The following is a 20,116-nucleotide window of genomic DNA, read 5'->3' as shown; positions in this document are numbered from 1 at the left end:
AAAAAAAAAAAAAAAAACTTTATAACAGGTAATATTGGTTGAACATATAGGTTTTGAGTTTAGACTTAAATTCTTGGAGTGTGGTTATTGTCCAAAGAGCCAGGGGCAATGTGTTCCAAAGTTTGGGAGCCATAACAGAAAAAAATCTACCTCCCATAGATAATAGGCGAAATCTCGGAACACAACGAAGTTCATCTCCAGATGATCGAAGTGGACGAGAGGGAATCAGGTCAGGTCAGAGAGATAGGTAGGTGCAAGACCATGGAGTGACTTAAAGGTAAGCAGAAGAATTTTATAAATGATACGAGAGGACACAGGTAGCCAGTGGAGGTTGAATAGAATAGGAGTGATATGTGCAGACCGTGAGAGGGAATATATGGAGAAAGCAGGTCAGAGAGATAGGTAGGTGCAAGACCATGGAGTGACTTAAAGGTAAGCAGAAGAATTTTATAAATGATATGAGAGTACACAGGAGGTTGGAGGTTGATTAGAATAGGAGTGATATGTGCAGACCGTTTAGTGTAAGTTAGCATTCTCGCAGCAGAATTTTGAATATATTGTAATCGAGAGATGGAGCGTACTGGTAATCCCGGAAAAAAGAGAGTTACAGTAATCAAGGTGGGATGTGATTAAAGCATGTACTAGTAATTCAGCATCTTTTGGGCTGATGAAGGAACGGAGTTTGGCAATACGGCGAAGTTGAAAAAATTAAGCTTTTTGGAGAGCTTACTAATATAAGCATCTAGGTTTAGAGAAGAGTCAAGAATGATACCTAAGTTTTTAACTGTAGCAGATGGAATAATTGATGTGGCTTCGAGGTCAAATCTAGGGGCATTTGTTATGTTTTTTGTTACAGTTGGGGGCCCGACAAGTAAGATGTCTGTTTTAGTCAAATTCAAACTGAGAGAGTTGGAGCTAAGCCAGGTCTTTAACTCATTGACGCATGACAATAGAGATGCAGTCTGGTGAATAGAGTCAGGTCGGCAGGAAGTGTATATCTGAATATCATCGGCATAGCAGTGGTACTGTAAACCGTGGCGGCGAATAATTTGTCCGAGGGGCATAATATAAATAATAATGGCCCTAGGACTGAGCCCTGTGGCACACCCTGTTTAAGAGGGACAGAGGGAGATGTATGTAATCTGATTATGAGCATTTTAAAACGTCATATAATAATTTCTAATCAGGCACTCCTAAGTGTGGTTGGGTGTGATTTTACAGATAACTGGGAAACTAGGGCCTCTCGGGCTCCTGTAACCCCCTCTAATTACATCAAAACTTGGTCTCATGTCTGTGTCCTCTACTACTTGTCCTGTGGTGTGACGAACAGAAACTCTGTGTGGGCGTTGTGCCACTAGCGAACACTCATCAGTACCTGACAGCGCTAAGGCTTTGCGTATGGTTATTTGGAAATGTGATTTTGATGCCCTGAACAGTTTGTGCGTGTCAGGACTGATTAGAGTCCTGTTAGCAATCAGTGGGAAGCAGTGGCAAATGTGCAGATAGCATCAGGGAGGACGGGACGCCACATGCTGACATCCTTTATCAGCCAGCCGGCATGAAGGGTGTGAAAAGAGATTTTGGGGAGAAGGGCTGTCATGGAGCATTATGGTGTGTGTAAAGCTATGATAATGTACAGTACACTACTGTAATTTATTGTATACTTCAGTTAAAATCATATGGGAGAAAAATAAAATATTAAGTATTTTTTTGGTTTGGTTTGTTTTTTAATTGTGACATTCAATTTATGGCAATTAACCATATTTCCTCCCATTACCATAGTTTGTCCAGATGTATTAATTTTAATGATTGTTTTTTTTTGTTTTTGTAATTGTGAAATTTACTAGCAATTTCTAAGTGAAAATTATTTAAAAGAAAATCCTATTCCTATTTTTTCATTGTATTATAGTATAGTAGTATTTATGAATATTAAGCTTTTATTTTTGTATTTTTAATTTTACTTTAATATTTAGTCATTTTGTAATGTGTTTTTGTAAAAAAAATTTTTAACTATTTAGGTTTACTTTTTATTTCAGTTTTATGTGTGGCAAAATTTCTGCTTTTTTTCTTCCAATATTTGTGTTTTACTTTATTTCAATTAAAAATGTTTTTAACCGTTTTAGTTAACAATAATAACACTGCAATGGTCATTTCCATTACTGAATTACAATTAAAAAAGTAAAGCAATAAATCAAATGCTTCTAAATTACTAATTGCTACTTAATACAAAATACTAATACTATTTTGTAAATACTAAATAATTATATACATATTTAAAAAAGAATATTACTAAAATCCCAATTAATTTAAAGATTATGTTATGTTTTTTTTTTTTAATGGCCCCCAAAAATAAATTTTATTTATATATTCTTATATATTTCAAAAACAATATTTCTTTCTTTTTATTCTGGGGTAAATATAACATGTCCTAGACAGATTTCTTCAGATTCACCCAATTATTCATAATACATTCATGTTTGATACATTGTTTGCTCAAAACACAACACACACACAGATAAAAGAAGAGTCTTTTCGGGAGAAATTACAGTACGTTTGGGTCCACAGCCATTAACATTTTAAAGATTGGGATGAGCCAATATCCAGCAGAAACACTTCCCAGCATAAAATCACCATCTCATAATGTCAATCCATACATGCATACAGTACAGTATAGTCTCTCTGTTGACCCTGTATTCACAGTGGCAATGTTTCGTTTTTCTCCTCCTTCTCTGTACTATTACAAGCTTCTTTTTTTGTTCCCCTCCTCTTTTTTTTTCTTTGCACTGGCATAATTGATCTCCCCTCATCCGGCACGCCTGGGACGGAAGCCAAAACCCAGGTTTCTGCCCCTCTCTGCCTCTGTTCTGTCCTTTCTTCTGCCCTTGATTAAGCCGTCTTAAGGGTCGCGAGTATTGATTTCAGTTATGAGCATACATTATGATTACAATTATTACATTGCCGCTTATTTTGGAAGTACGACCACTTGTCTGACTGCACGTGATGGCTAGTTTTCATGCCCTCTATGCTATTAACTGCAATTAAAGGAGTAGTTCTACCAAAAATGAACATTTTGTCATTATTTACTCTATCCTAAACACATCTGGGTGAACTGTTCCTGTAAGTTTCCACAATATCAAGAGCAAACGGTGAATTGTAAGCATTGCAGAAGTATATATTCATTGCCTTGTTTGCGCTGAGATTGAGAACAGTCTGCAAACGTGAGTAGAATCAGTGCACTGAATCCAATAAATCAAAGACAAAACGGGGCAGAACCGGCCATGACATCCAACTGTGGGGCTTTGTTGTTTTGCCACAATATTGTGCTTTGAAATTCTCTCGATACCTCATTATTGTGGGATGCGACGCATGATGGTGCGACCATGATGAATATTCTGGGTTTAGGAATCAATCTAGACACATGGGACGCCGGCCTCAACTTGATCTGCTTTCATGCATTTCTTATGTAGCCATTGAGGTTTCAGACGCATTTCCATATTCCATGTCTGCTATTTGCGGCCGTGCCCTATTTGAGATTCCTCAATCTGCTTACAACTAGCCTGTCTTAGAGTCACATCAGTCGGCAATCTGCAGGAATACGTCTCAATAATGGGATTCTGGGTCTCTGTGGCATTTGTGATTCAGTTCCCTCTCCTGTTGCTAGTCGTTCATTGTGCTTGTCTCATGCATCATGCATTGTTGGGAAAAAAAACACGCTCCTCATCCCTGACCTCTCCTGCGTTCTTAAACATGGCATGATTTTTTTCCCTCTTCTTTATGCCATATATATACAGTTCCCCTTGTGTATTGCTTTTGTATGCTTTGTCGTTCCTTCGGAAGTTCCATATACTAACTCAAGGACTCTTATTTATTGCCTTATTTCCTGTTTTTGTGCTGCACACTTCTGATATGGGGCCTGCCATTGTTTGCTGTTTAAAGTCAACATGAAACAACCCATTTTGCTTCCATATCGTGACATATTTCCAAATGAAATAAAGAAATCCATGTTGGGGAAAGTTACTAATTGTGTTACTTGGTTAATTTTTATGGAAATTAATGCATTACATTACATGGGCTTGCTTATTTGTTTTTAAATAACAAAAAACAAAAGTAAAATTTTGGGCAATTGTAAGGCCCCTTTCACACCAAAAGTGAAATTAATAAGCCTCAGGCTAAAGGAAGTGCTTCTGCCTCTGCACTTAACTCCCAATTTCTCTCAACATGGGTAGGGGAAAGATGTCAGCGAATAAATGGGAAAACAAAGTAACTTGCGTTACTTATTTATAAAAGTAACTCAAATATTTCATTGTAGTACTTAGTACATAGTAATGCGTTACCTTAGTAGTTACTTTGGGGAAAAAAAGTCATTTGATTACGTAACTTCCATTACTTGTAATGTGTTACCCCCAACACTGGATAAAATTATAATAATAATTTTAAAAAAATAAAATAAAATTACGCAGTGCCTCAAATGAATCAGTGAGTCATTTTAGTGAATCAGTTCTTAGGGATAGTCAGTATGAATGAAGCCGTTTGCGGAAGTCAGGTGCTTGCTTTACATGAACAATCCAAATGAACTGATTCACAAAAATGAATCTTCCCAGGGCACTGATTAGAAATTGTTTAGTTGAATGAAGTGGTTTCTGAAGGTGTTTAGAGGATGGCGGCTGAAAAACATTTTGGTGAAAGATTATGATAAATCAATGCACTGATAAATCATTCACAGTAAGACCAGAAACATGTTAAAGTACACAGTGTCAGATTTCATTTCATGTTGACTTCCCATCTGTGATAATAGGTAGATGGTTTCATTTACTCTGTTCAGTATGTAAAGTCTTTGTGGTAATCCAGGTAATTTTTAAGGTAATCTTATTTAAGACAGTTCACATATCAAGACAATAGAGTAGTGTGTCCCGTGTGTCCCCAGGCCCCCTCAGCAGGCGGCAGCACCGGATCTGGAGGTGATCTCCCAGCAGGTGGAGGATGAAAGCCAGTGCATGGCTCCAGTGCAGCTGGTCAGCTTCACCTATAAGGACCTTCCTCTAGCTGCCCTGGACCTCTCGCTGGCCGGATCCCAGCTACTTTCCAATCTGGACGAAGAGGACAACCAAGAGGGGTAAGAAACTGCGAGTACACCAGTGATACTGCACAGAAACACGTACACACACGTTTACGTGGTTGCGTAATTGGGGACTTCCCACTGATTCCAGTGCTATGTAACTAACCCAAATCCAAAAAATAGAACTTCTTAGAAGTGAATATAGACATTTAGACTCTTCGTGAATAATTTTTTTCCTTTTGAACACAGTACGTCAAAATTTCATGTTGTGTTGCTTGCTGTTTCTTTGTATTTTTTTTAATTTACTAGCAATTTCTGAGTGAAAATTGTTTCTCACCTATTTTTTTTCAGTGCACCCATAAAGAATAAAATAATAATAATATATTTAATTAATAATAATGTATTTATTAACAAACATTATTTTTAAGTATTTTTTATTTTATTTTTTATTTATTTTATGTCCCCAAATGGAATTTTTTTTCAGTGCACCCATAAAGAATAAAGTAATAAAAATATATTCAATTAATATTAAAAATATATTTTTTTTAATGTAATGTCCCCAAATTGAGTTTATTAACTATTAAAACTATTATAAATATTAACGTATCACTATTAACTATTTTTAATAAGTTAATAACTATTTTATGCTAAGTATACACACAAGAACTAATCATTTGAAAAACATGATAATATTAAATGTAGAGGCATAATATAAAATTTTAGTCTGAAATGAAACATTTCCAATAGACCAAATTAGCAATTCTAAGTTTTGCACTACTCTAACATAACATTTTGCCAGTCTCTCTTTGTTAGCGCTCTTGTCACAGTGCCACTTTCAGTTATCATCGGATAAAGGATTCCGCCGAAACGTACGCCAAGCTGGGAGAGAAATAGTCAGATATCCAAAAAATCAGGAAGAGCAGCATGCTCTCACTTAGATCAACGATACTGACTTTTAACTGGAATTCTAGGAATTCGTTTAATGCTTGGCAGGGGTGAGGTAAAAATAAGTCCCAACTTGTCTTATAAACAATACTAGCAGTATCTAAAATAGCCGAGATCGCAATCTTTATTGCGTCTGACATAAAGTAGCACTTTAAAGGAGTTTGTTTATAAAATGTTGGCATACTCAAATGATTCGTAATGCAGAACTGTATAGTTCAGGTTTATTTACCTATTGTGTTCAAAATAAACCCTAAAAACACTGAGAAATATTTTTGGCTTAATATTTTAGATTTATTTTCTTAAGATTTCTAATGGAAACTCAAACCAAAATTATATCTTGAGAGACAAAAATATAATCTTTGAGTGTTACTGTACTATTAAACCATCCTGAGACAGACAGAAATCCATAAATTGTTTTGACAGAATAAGTTTTAGCTTTCAAAACCGTTACGCTTTTCAATAAATGGATGCATTTCTGTCATTTGTAGCATTTTTTTTTTACTAGCATGCCTTTGTGATCCATATCATCCTGTTGCATCATTGTTTAGATTTTTAGATCAACATTTTACTGCTTGTGTAACTCTAGTCTCACAGAGTCAGACTTTTGGTTATCAGCACAAAGTCTGGAGCAACATATGAAGTGACCAGTCAGTTCAGTCATTTTTTTTCAGACATAATAAGTGCAAAGACCAGTGTCGTAATGTGTCACTTTACTTTTCAAATCTCTCCTACAGCATGTCCCAAATGTTTTCAAATGCCGGATGTTTACCGCCGGAGGTTGGATTCTCCACTACTTCACACCATATTTTTAAATGCCAGCTTTCAGTGGGTGTATTTGTGTTTCTCGGTGGGTAGTGTGTAAATGTGGCTTTAAAAATCATCTGGCAGCCGCACTGCATGCTGGGAGTGTGGAGCACCCAGACCTCTATGGTGCGGACTGGGTTTTTGGCAGTCGACACTGCTGTCCCGTCTGGGTAGCGTGACTCACCATGGACGGCCACTGTGCGATGCTCTGCTACATGCAGGGAAAGTTGACAAACACCATAAGCTTAATTATGGCAGCCGACACACTGTCCACATGCCACGCCTGTGTGTGTGTGTGTGTGAGTGTGAGACAGATGGTCCGTGCAAACTCTCGAGTGTGTGATTGCGTGAGTGTGTTTCTGAGATGTCAGCACAGAGCATTCTGTCTCTCACGACTCGCGTTGTCAGGTGACACACTCAGGTGTGACACATAACTGTCCTTTACTGTGATAACAGCGCAGCTCAGTGACACTGTAAAAACATGAAGAGGTTTTTTTTCTATGCCTTTTTTAATACGACTTTTGAGGAGGGGAACATGCTGCGCTCACGTGGCCTGCCGCATGATTGTCTGCTCTAAATAAAACGTCATATTCTCTGAATAATTCGAATAAATTCATATTTAAGAATATTCTATTTATTATTTGATTATTTAAATCTCCTGTTTAAAAATAGGAAAATAGACGCGCTATAGTTGAAATGGTTTTCCGTCTTGCATTTATGATGGATGTCATTAAAAATGTGGAGATTAGCAGAAATAAGTTAATGCAACCTCTTATTTAAATAAGGTAAACATAAAGCTGATTGGATTATATTTTTATGGATATAATTGTGTATAATAGGCAGTAGTCAAAAAGGATTTCAACAGTTAATTTTTTTGTCGATTTCTTCTTGTAAACTCAGATAATTCGGCCGGGGATTTTTACGCGGGTGGTGGGAGAAAAACACAGACATTCTGGATTCAGACGGCAATAAAATCACAGACTAACCCCTGTAAATGCTGAAAATCGCTTTCGTCCCCATGAGAAACAATTACCGTATGAATCAGGCTTATGTCGCCGTGTCTCAATGATTGTTTGTGTATCACATCGCACAGCAGTTGCGCACTTTCAAGTTTAAGCATGGTAATAATTTTTTACAATCTAAATGTCAACTACAATCTAAGTTTTGCTAACATCATTTGTATTTTTTAAGTGTATTTGTATTATTTTATATTTATTATTTTAAATTTAAATTTGGTATCTAGAACATTTTTAAGCGATAAAAGCTATTACTTACAAGTACAATTTTCTTTCAGTTTGTCGCTCCATCGCATTGGTCCAAAATTAAATGTTATGTATGTATGTATGTTATGTAATCACATTGCACAGCAGTTTTGCGTATTCAGGTTTAAGCATAGTATAATTTTTTTGCAATCCAAATATGTAAACTACATTCTAAGTTGTTATTTTATTTGTTTTATTTTAAGTGTGGTATCTAGAACCATTTTAAGCGATAAAAGCTATTATTACAAAGTACAACTTTCTTTCGGTTTATTTTGGCCCATTACATTGGTCCAAAATGAAATATGCTCTGATTGTCTATGATTAAATCACATTGCACAGCAGTTTCACATTTTCAGGTTTAAACATAGTATACATTTTTCACAATCCAAATATGTAAACTACACACCAAGTTTTGTTTACATCAGTTGTTTTATTTTACATGTGGTATCTAGAACAATTGTAAGCAATAAAAACTATTATTTACAAGTAACATTTTCTTTTGGTTTATGCTGTCCCTTCACAATAATCCACAATGAAATATGTTCTAATTGTCTCTCATTAAATCACTACGCACAGCAGTTTCGCATTTTCTCAAAGTTTATTTTCAAAGTATATTTTTTTCAGATTTGGACTTTTTCGCAATCCAAAAATGTAAACTACTTTCTTTTTTCTTTTACGTTTTGTTAACGTCATTTGTTCCATGTTAGGTGTGCTATCATTTTTCAAGTGATAAAAAGCTATCACTTACAAGTACAATTTTCTTTTGGTTTATGTTGTCCCGTCGCATTAGTCCAAAATGCAATACTGTATGTTCTGACTTTCTATGATTGTCACATCATTGTTTTCTAAAAGATGAAGCTTTTTTATAAGCTTTCGTAATTCAAATATCTCAACTTCACGCCAACTTTTATTTATTTGTTTTATGTTAGGTGCGGTATTTAGAATGTTTTTAAGCAATAAAAGCTATTACAAGTACAATTTTCTTTCGGTTTATATGTTGCCCAATTGCATTAATCCACAATTAAACAGGTTTTGATTCTCTGTGATCGAATCACATCACACAGCAGTTTTGCTGTTTACTTGATGATCATCAAGTTTACACTTGGTACAAATTTTTTTCACAATCCAGATGTATAAACTACACACCAACGTTTACGTTGTTATGTTAACGTTTTGTTAACGTCATTTGTTTTATGTTAGGTGTGGTATCTAGAACATTTTTAAGCGGTCACTTACAAGTACAGTTGTCTTTCGGTTTATTTCTTATTAGTCCAAAATGAAATGTGTTTTGATTGACTGTGACTGTATTACATTGTACAGTAGTTTCACATTTGATCAAAATGTACATTAAAGGAGACATATTATGCCCCTTTTTACAATATGTAATATAAGTCTCTGGTGTCCCCAGAATGTGTCTGTGAAGTTTCAGCTCAAAATACTCCACAGATCATTTATTATATCATTTTGAAAATGCCTATTTTGAGTGGAAGCAGAAACACGCTGTTTTTCGGGCCTGTCTCTTTAAATGCAAATGAGCTGCTGCTCCCCGCCCCCTTTTCCAGAATAGAGCTGCGCCATTTCAGCTCGGACCTGCTAAAAAACATTTGTTTTGGTTCTGATTATCATGTTTATCGCGTTGAAATCATGTTTTAAACCATATGAGTTTAAACTTCTGATATACTGTTTTCTGAAGCACACGGACAGAAAGCGGCTGTCACAGCATGTGAGTACTAAACTAAGTGCTCAATCACACACAAGTTTACGGTAAAAACACATGAGTTACAAAAACAGTCGGTTATGTCTGTGAAGGTAAAAACAGCTGGGAAATAAATCGCATGTTTATTTTAGATCTGTGTGGCAGCAGCAATATACAGTAAATAAATCAATAAATCCACTGCTCTCTTGTCTCCTCTGAGGCTGGGACTGTAAATAGTGTCCTGTGCTCGTCTGTTTAGCCAAAGACAGAACAGTTAGAATGTTTTGCTCAAACTTTCGCCATGGCGTTACACCGTTGTCATCAAAATGACGGCGCCGTGGGTGGAAACTTACAGATTAAGGGGCGGTAATATTATAATGAGATCCCTTTGCCACGTCACCAAAGGAGCGAAATCAGACGCGCTCGTTTTCTCAGACGCTTGCAGAAAAAGGCTTACCTAAACAAAGTTACTGGGTTAATCTTTTTCACGTTTCCTTGGTTGGTAGATGCACTAGGGACCTGATTATAGCACTTAAAACCTGGAAAAGTCAGATTTTCATGATATGTCACCTTTAAGTTTTTGCAATCGAAATATGTAACCTACATTTGTTTTATTGTAGTTAGTTTCTTAAAACAAGGGACTGTGACTTAACCTAACACCAGCCAAAATACAGTGTTGTGAAAATGTCATACAAAAAGGTTTTGCGCTTTCTGGGATTTCTGTCAGGTATATTTTCTGTTAGGACATGCTTTCTGTCAAGGATACTTCTCATCAAATTTGCTGAATTATATTATTTACAAAACATTTTCTGACAGGTACTAATCACAGCTGCACAGATTTCCATTGAAAGCTCAATCAAGTCTAAGGACTGAGCTCTGTTAGATTGGTATCCTTGATTTCCAGGTTACGGTTATTCCAGGACACTCCGTTTGTGACAGTTTCACCCCGCCAGCATATCATCAGCTTTGTTTCCGTCTTCCGTAATTGTCAGTAGAGAAAGCGAGAGCACAGTCACGTTACAGGTCGTGTTTCTGGTGTGACTCACATCTGAAGCACGTACACAATGATAGACAGGATATATATTTGCATGGTTTGATGTCAGTTTAAGCCTTATTTGAACTAAGCTAATAATAGAAACATGCCACAATGACAGCTCATTTATTATCCCGAAACTTTGGTGAATGCCACACAAAATCAGTATTTAAATAATGCATGGCTAACATTACTGCTTTTGCGGTTTCAAAGAAATGATAAAGAAATCTTGTTATTATTTTTAGTCTATGCATGGTCCTTGAGATTGAATATTTTAATCGTATTATTATTGTATTTGAAGGTTTGAATTTGGATAAATTTCATTTCTGCATTCAAGACATTTAATGCAGATATATGCATCTCTTCAGAGTTAAATCACCAGCATTTAGACTCTAATTGGTTTATTGAAATAGGTATAAAATGGCTTGAATTTTATGGTCAGGCTTTAAAAAAGGTCACACCACAAACTTGGCCGCACAAGTTTAAGTTTATTATCTTATGCTCACCAAGGCTAAATTTATTTGATCAAAAATACAGTAAAAACTGTAATATTGCAAAATATTATTAATATAGTTTTCTATTTGAATATATTTTAAAATGTATTTTATTCCTGTGATCAAAGCTGAATTTTCAGCATCATTACTCCAGTCTTCAGTGTCACATGATTCTTTAGAAATCATTCTAATATGCTGATTTGATGCTCAAGAAACATTTGTTAGCAATGTTGAAAACAGTTGTGTTTTGTTTTTTTCATTTGACGAAGAGAAAGTTCAAAAGAACAACATTTAAAATAGAAATATTTTGCAAAATTAAATGTTTTTACTGACACTTTATCAATTTAATGCATTCCTGCTGAATAAAAGTATTTATTTCTTTTAAAGGTGACATTTCATGAAAATCTGACTTTTCCAGGTTTTAAGTGCTATAATCAGGTCCCTGGTGCATCTACCAACCAAGGAAACGTGAAAAAGATTAATTAGCAGGTACGAGCTGTAATGGCGCAGCTCTATTCTGGAAAAGGGGGCGGGGAGCAGCAGCTCATTTGCATTTAAAGAGACAGGCCCGAAAAAACAGCGTTTTTCTGCTTCCACTCAAAATAGGCATTTTCAAAATGATATAATAAATGATCTGTAGAGTATTTTGAGCTGAAATTTCACAAACACATTCTGGGGACACCAGAGACTTATATTACATATTATAAAAAAGGGCATAATATGTCTCCTTTAAAAAAAACTGACTCTAGAACATTTCACACCTTGTAATGATCTACATGATTCCTTTAATCATGGCAAACTCTTTGAACACAAGAAACACCACAGCTGATATGAAAGCAATCATGTAGTCTAGCGCACTCGCTGGTGGGCTGCACGTGGGCGGATGGTTGTAGTTGCAAACTTCAGGGGGCATTTGCAGAGCTGGCAGCCTCAGTGCAGGGGCAAGACATCCAATGTGTGGGTTATTATTAGCATGTGCTGGCACTAGGGCTTCCTGACCGGAACAGAGGGCTGGTGTGCGCGTGGACTGCCCAAAATATTCATGCTTTCTTCTATCTTTTTCATAACAAAAGGAACTTCACGGAGGAAAAAATTGATAATAAAAATTACACTTGGTATCTAATTATGATTTAGTATTTTAATGCACTTGATCTTTGTTTTTTATTGCAATGAATGGGAAATAATATGCTATTAAATGCAAAATATTTTATATATTAAAAAAACTGAAAATGCCCAGTTCGAATTATGAACTAGATATAAAAAAAAAAATTTTTTTGTTTTGAGAATTATGTCTGTTGCTCCCTGGAGTACTGTGGGGTTTGTTTTTGCTACAATAGTCCAAAAACGCATAAGTAGTCTTAATTTTATTTTCTGAGGTCAGCTAGCAAACTATGATATAAATATAACATTTGTTGCATTCTTTTTTTGTTTACTTTTTGTTGATCCACAAATGAAATCCAGTCAATTGATCAAAAATCTTTTTATAAATTAATGTTTATTCTTTTAGATTTTGCCCCTTGACTATTTATTTTTAAATGAATGCATTATATATATTTTATCGGTAAAATGCAATATTATATTGTTATTATTTAATATAATCAAATTGTGTATTTTAAAGATGTTTATTTGTACTGTAAACTGAAATAATATTGAGAGAAATTTGTACTCTTTCATTTATTTTATAAACTAAAATTTAGCACTAAATTGTGACATCCTCATAACATTTGTGAGATTAATGGTGTGCTTTTCAAGTGTAGAAACTCTCAGAGATTCAGCAGATATTTTATGCTTAGCTTTGTTGTTGTTGTTTATGTATTTTATCTTCTCTATTCCTTTCCTGAAGTGCTGAGGTTTGTCTGCTGGCTATGACTATTGTTTTTAGCTTTTGCTTGCTTGCTCTTTGCCTGACATTGTCAGTGGAACATGCACTTTACCTCTGATCTGAGACCAGCCGCTTCCTTTATTATTACATTTAAAAGCAGCAAATGTAAGAGATTTGTGTCTTAGATCAGCATGCAACTTTTGACATTAGCAGTGGTCACTGGAAATCAGTCTGTCCTGTTTACTTTTGACCCAGAACCTACAAATAAAAGCAAACAATTCTCAAAAGACGGCTCAGAAAGAATTATTATACATTATTATTCATTTGAGGCTTTTTTTATTGGGCATTTTATCATTATTTGGGGTAGTTTGCCATCCTTGAAGAGTGACGGACCTTGGAGTTTTGAGGTGTACTAGGAGTTCAGGATTTATTTGCTATTGCTCATTATTTGGGACAGGAATTAGAACACCCCTATCCATAAATATTAAACTTTCAATGTCTAACTTGTCCCATGACAATTGTATTATGGGTATGAATTATACATATGCATAATTTATACCTTATACCAGAACACATTAAGCAATCACAATGTAATGGTGGCGTATTTTTCGTTCACTCACTTACTTTTAATGTAAAAATATAATTATATATTACTATATATTTATTCATTAAATTATCAAATCATCAGTAAGTAATACTTTGTGGCATATGACAGAAAAAAATAGGTTGTTGGTGAATTATCAACAGCTATTACCTTCCAGCTCATGGTTTACTAACTTTTCATCTCAATTGTGAGATATAATGGTGCATTCCTAAGAAATAAAGTTGCAATATGAGATATAGTCGCGATTGTGAGTTAAGTTGCATTCAAAAATAGGGCCACAATTACAAGAAATTGTGTCGATTGTCGATTAGATTTAAAGTCAGAATTCTTACATATAATCACATTCTGAGATGTAAAGGCACAATTATAAGAAATGAAGCCACAATTGTGATATTTAAAGTCACATTCTGAGATATAAAGTCACAATTACAAGAAATGATGTCGATTAGATTTAAAGTCAGTATTTTGAGATATAAACTCATTTTCTGAGATATGAAGTTACAAGAAATTAAGCCACAATTGAGATTTAAAGTGACATTCGGAGATATAAAGTCACAGTTACAAGAAATTAAGTCACGATGGCTAGATTTAAAGTCATAATTGCAAGATTCAAAGTCACGTTCTTACATTAAAAAGCCACAATTAAAAGTCGCAATTGTGAGATTTATTAACACATACTGAGATAAAAAGCCACAAATACAAGAAATTAAGTCACATTTGTGAGATTTAGTCAGAATCATGAGATATAGTCATTTTCTGAGATATAAAGCTACAACCATAAGAAATATGGTATAAAGCTACAGTTACAAGAAATGAAGTCGAATTTGTAAGATGTAGCCATGAGAGAATCATGAGAGATAAAGTCATATTCTGAGATATAACAGCAGAATTACAAGAAAAGTCTCAATTGTGAGAACATATGAGAAATAAGTCCCAATTCCTAGATATAGTTGCAATTATGAAAAATGGTCACAATTCAGAAAAAATTAATTCACAGTTAGCATTTTATTTTATTTTTAACGTCTGATGCTGCCGCAGGCTTCCATGCCGAAGAATCTTCCAGTTCCTGCAGCAGCTGTGCTGTATGATGAAAACATATAACCATACCATTATCAGAACCCAAAGAGCAGGTTAAAAAACCTTGGCTGCACTTGATAGATTGTTATTATTGCTCTTTGAAATATCTTATGTATGCTGTGTGATTATTATGTTATTTTATATATTTATTTATTCATTGCGAAGGCTGTATTTTTTCTTTTTAGAATTATGCCCATCAAGGAACATAATGGCTTTGATCAAGCTATTGCAGGCAGACTCCGACAGATCTATTTTTCACCAGCTCATGCCAATAATGATTTCTAGAATCAACAGTAATGGCTTTCCCGCTACTATGGGTTGGATTACTAATGTGATGGGGTTTTTGAGAGTGACATGCAATTGAGATATCTGTCAAAACAGTGATTGGCTCTGGTGAAGATTTGCGGCTTCGTTCTTTGTTTTTGTTTGCCCTTTAGTTGTTCTCTAAAAGCCAAGACCCTGGCTGAAGTTTACTGAGGCCGGTAGCGTGATGCCGTTAATGCTACCACAAGTGAGGTTGATTAATGTGGAGGCTTGAAGGCGCTTGTGGTACAGCTTTGTGCTCCTTGATTGCTTTTTCTAAAAGTGATTTCCTCAGAGACCAACTTGATGCCTCCTCAACCTCTTGGTGCCGGAGACTCGCTGCCCGAGTTCAGCTTCCAGTGAAGCAATGGTGTACATGTCCACATGAACATATGCTTAGCCACTCCACCTGCTGCCTTGTGTTTTAAGTCAGTGCTTTATAAGTCACGGGTAATACTGTATGAGTTTACTGTATATGTGGATCCTGTCCTGATTCAAGCTAAATCTGATTTATTTTTGCAGAGCCTTTTTGTTGTTGTGCCGAAGAATCTTCCAGTTCCTGCAGCAGCTGTGCTGTATGATGAAAACATATAACCATACCATTATCAGAACCCAAAGAGCAGGTTAAAAAACCTTGGCTGCACTTGATAGATTGTTATTATTGCTCTTTGAAATATCTTATGTATGCTGTGTGATTATTATGTTATTTTATATATTTATTTATTCATTGCGAAGGCTGTATTTTTTCTTTTTAGAATTATGCCCATCAAGGAACATAATGGCTTTGATCAAGCTATTGCAGGCAGACTCCGACAGATCTATTTTTCACCAGCTCATGCCAATAATGATTTCTAGAATCAACAGTAATGGCTTTCCCGCTACTATGGGTTGGATTACTAATGTGATGGGGTTTTTGAGAGTGACATGCAATTGAGATATCTGTCAAAACAGTGATTGGCTCTGGTGAAGATTTGCGGCTTCGTTCTTTGTTTTTGTTTGCCCTTTAGTTGTTCTCTAAAAGCCAAGACCCTGGCTGAAGTTTACTGAGGCCGGTAGCGTGATGCCGTTAATGCTACCACAAGTGAGGTTGATTAATGTGGAGGCTTGAAGGCGCTTGTGGTACAGCTTTGTGCTCCTTGATTGCTTTTTCTAAAAGTGATTTCCTCAGAGACCAACTTGATGCCTCCTCAACCTCTTGGTGCCGGAGACTCGCTGCCCGAGTTCAGCTTCCAGTGAAGCAATGGTGTACATGTCCACATGAACATATGCTTAGCCACTCCACCTGCTGCCTTGTGTTTTAAGTCAGTGCTTTATAAGTCACGGGTAATACTGTATGAGTTTACTGTGTATGTGGATCCTGTCCTGATTCAAGCTAAATCTGATTTCTTTTTGCAGAGCCTTTTTGTTGTTGTTTTCATGAAGAAGAGGTACTGCTGATGTATATATTCAAATTTAAAGCAAATATAAAACATATTTACATAACATACATGTGACGTTTACTCGGTATTGATTTCAAATCTGGAAGATTAAAAAAACAATAATAATTAACAATAATGCATGTAGCCTTTTATTCAATTTAAATCATTGTTATACAATAACACAGTATATTACATCAACCAAATTACGCTGCCTTTTTATACATAGTTTGGCTAAATTCTAAGGCTGCATGACATGTACCCTTCACAAAGGCAATCCCAGAATGCATTGCAACAATTTCAGTGATAATATTCACATGAAATAGTGGAAGAAATTGAGGAAAATAATGATTATGAATATATATATATATATACATATATATATATATATATATATATATTGGAAGGCACTGATATCAGCAAGACTATAATTATTTTAATTGTATAGCTGTTAACTGATGAATATATTCAGGTATTGTTAAATTATTATAATTTTGTACTATAGTATTTTAGTTGTATAACTGATGACCAATAAATATATTAAAATATTTAAGAATATTTAAATATTCTTAAAATATTATAATTTTGTAAAATAATAAATTGTATTATACATATAAATGTAAAAGCAACCGATAAATATATTAAAATATTTTTAAAAATATAATTTTAAAATTTTATGTTTTATTTAGAAAATATTCTTTTTAAGATGGATATTCAATAAAAAAGGATATTTATTTAGAGATTTACTAAAGATTACATTTAACAGTGTTGTTAAATTATTAGTGTCTCTAAATGTTCAATATTGACAAGTGAATCTTAAAAAATAAATATTGACAGACAAATGTAATTTATTTTTCTTTTTTTGGTTAATAACATTTATAAAGCATATATGTTGTACGTCCCTGCTTATTTTTTATTTAATACTGAAAAGGATTGATAAAAGTAGTACCGTCTAATAAAACTGCACTAATTCATTTTGCAATATTTTGTGTTTTTTTCTGTACGTTTTAGAGTATCATGTAGTGTTGCATGTGCTAATGACCAACTCTTGGAATCAACCTTGACACTCCCTTGCATGTGACATGCGAAGCCTGATTGTGTGGCCTGTTGCCTGGTTGCCTAACCTTTGGTTAAGACAGCAAGGCACCTCTCTAGAGTTTAGAATAAAGCCTCTGAGTTTTCTCCCCTGTTCATTTTTCTCCTGGAGCAAGAGCAGGAGCAAGAGAATCAGTTTTTGACCGAGAGGCATGTATGACAGCACATTTCTCCAGTTCACGATCGATCAGTTTCATGGTGTAATTCTGCCCTCTCCGGTCAGCTGATGTTTGCTGCGGTTCAATCTGTCTCTCCTGCGTCTCACGTAGTGCTGATACTGATGTCTCTATAAACCTGTCCACTCCAGCACACGCATTTCCTTCCTGCTCCTTCCACTGTACGGTGTATGCACATAGGGTTAGAGAAAGTGCAAATTAGCATTTTACGTTTGGAAATGTATGTGTCTACATTATTGTGTGATACTGAATATTTGAAAGTTATTTGTGTTCTTTAAAGCTCCACTCAGGCATGTAGAGATGATAGTCAAAGACGAGTGTCAGCAAACTAAAGTGTTTTGGCACAAATGTCAAGCTGTCAGATTTTAGCAAAACAGCGTCACTGTTTATTAACATTTGAGAAAAAAATTTTTTTCCTGGCAAATCAAAGACATGTGATGCAGATAAAAATAAAACAGGAAACGATATCATAGAGAGGACCCTTGCAGTCCAAGGTCAGTAAGTCTCTTAAAATATCAGATAATTAGTCTTTTTTTGACAAGACTAGGTTAGTTAAGGTTGTAAAATGTGATGGTTATGCCACATGACATTTTTATTCATTAAACGTCATGCCATGTGGTGCAACTCCCCAAAAACATCATATTTATGAATTAATTCATTATATTTATTTTAAAAAATAACCTATTTTTACCTTTAAAAACTATATTTAATTTTTTGAAAATGTTCAATATTACATATATACATATAAAGTTTAAGGAAAATATGATATTACTTGATTTCACCACATGAAATTTGTAGTCTTTAAATTGAAACGTTTTTGAAAATGTTTTTTCAAAACAAAAATGAATACAAAAAGTAAATTTCTAACAACTGTGCATATGTTTTAAACCTGATTTTTAAATATTTTAATTTTTTAGTGAAATTGAATTTAGAAATTAAAATGGTTAAATCGTGTTCGGGGTGTCATGTTCGCATAAATTAAACCAGTCATAGTAAAGTTATTCCGCATTGAGCTACCTCTTGATATTTCAGCCCAACCCGGGACCGGGTAAGGATTACATGTCGGGACTCAAACTCGGGTCACACAGAGCACAGCCCACAAGGCTATTGGCTCCGACAGCCCCAAAAAATGTACCTTTTGCTTTAGCATCATTTTTGGTCACGATGAAGTGCATTCACTCTGCTGACATGTTTGCTGGTTGTTGTGTACCTGTTACCCGTGTGCATGAATCAGGGAAATGCTAATTAAACATCACTGTTTCAGTCAATGTTTTTGGCCCTCCAAAAGTATTTCAGCTGAAACTGGAAATGATTTTTTTGCCGTTATATTTTCAGTTGCCAAAATTTCAGTCTTTTTCTTTAAATTATGTCATTGACCTGCCTACTCATGCCCTAAGGTTTAGCCCTTACATCTAGTATGACAGACTGGTCTGAGCCAACAAGGGCATGTCCTGTTCTCAAATGACCCAGGTCATGCTACACTGTGCCCTCAGCACGATTTGGTGCAGGAAAGGTGAAAGAGATCCAATCACCCTTTATAGCTCCGCTCTGGAACTGGAGACAGCCAGTGTCCTTCTTACACAGCGGCTTTTTGTGCTGAAGTTTGGGTTGATCTTTCCCACCTCAGACTCATTCATCCATTACTCTAATACAGGTCACGGGTTTAGGTTCGAGTTTGAATAGCTGCTGCTCACTCAGCATAAAATAACAACCTTCAGCCATCTGCATGTTTCACCACGGCTCCTGGTCCAAACGGTCTCATGCTTTGTTTATACTGCCCTTCCAGACTGCTGCTAGTACACTAATGCAGCTATGGCCAGAACTGCAATACCATACTTTATTTCACTGCACAACGATACTGATGTTCAGCTGTTCAGATGGAAAGTATACAGTAAGGGGACTGACCACTTTTGGAAATAGAAGGTCAATTTGAGCATTTTGGGATACAGTTCCTGCATCTAAATATGCCTACTTCCCTACAATATAATAGGTGAAAAACAGTACATGAAAAAAGCAGTGTGTCCATATATATATATAGATTCACAGTATTTGTAAAACAGTAGACGAAAAGTACCTGGATGACCCGCTGAGATTCTGAAGTGAGCATCTGATGAGCACTTTGCCATCCCATTAGGGTACAGGAGAGGAGTTGGGAAATTATGCTACTGATGTAAGTCACATGACAAAGACAATATGACGGATGTAGTACTTCTGGATTACATTTTTACTGCACACATTCATACAATACAGAACATACTTTTTTAACAGTCATGAGGTTAATTATTCATCAAATGTACTATCTACTCAGTATGCGATTTCCACATCCATACAGAC

General features: G+C 35.3%; 1 protein-coding gene across 1 annotated transcript in view; it reads left to right on the top strand.

Annotated features, from left to right (window-relative positions):
* LOC107739101 (transmembrane protein 266-like) overlaps nt 1–20,116 on the top strand; it is a 57,552-nt gene that overhangs the window by 14,344 nt on the left and 23,092 nt on the right. Inside the window, exon 3 of the mRNA XM_016551099.1 lies at nt 4,925–5,113. Within this exon, the coding sequence (XP_016406585.1) occupies nt 4,925–5,113 (189 nt within the window). The remainder of the gene's footprint in view (nt 1–4,924; nt 5,114–20,116) is intronic.

The sequence above is a fragment of the Sinocyclocheilus rhinocerous genome, unplaced genomic scaffold (assembly GCF_001515625.1).
Source record: "Sinocyclocheilus rhinocerous isolate Xijiao unplaced genomic scaffold, SAMN03320098_v1.1 scaffold675, whole genome shotgun sequence".
In the NCBI taxonomy this organism is placed as follows: domain Eukaryota; kingdom Metazoa; phylum Chordata; class Actinopteri; order Cypriniformes; family Cyprinidae; genus Sinocyclocheilus; species Sinocyclocheilus rhinocerous.
Note: the sequence above shows the minus strand (reverse complement) of the source record. Positions and strands in the feature narration are given on the sequence as shown.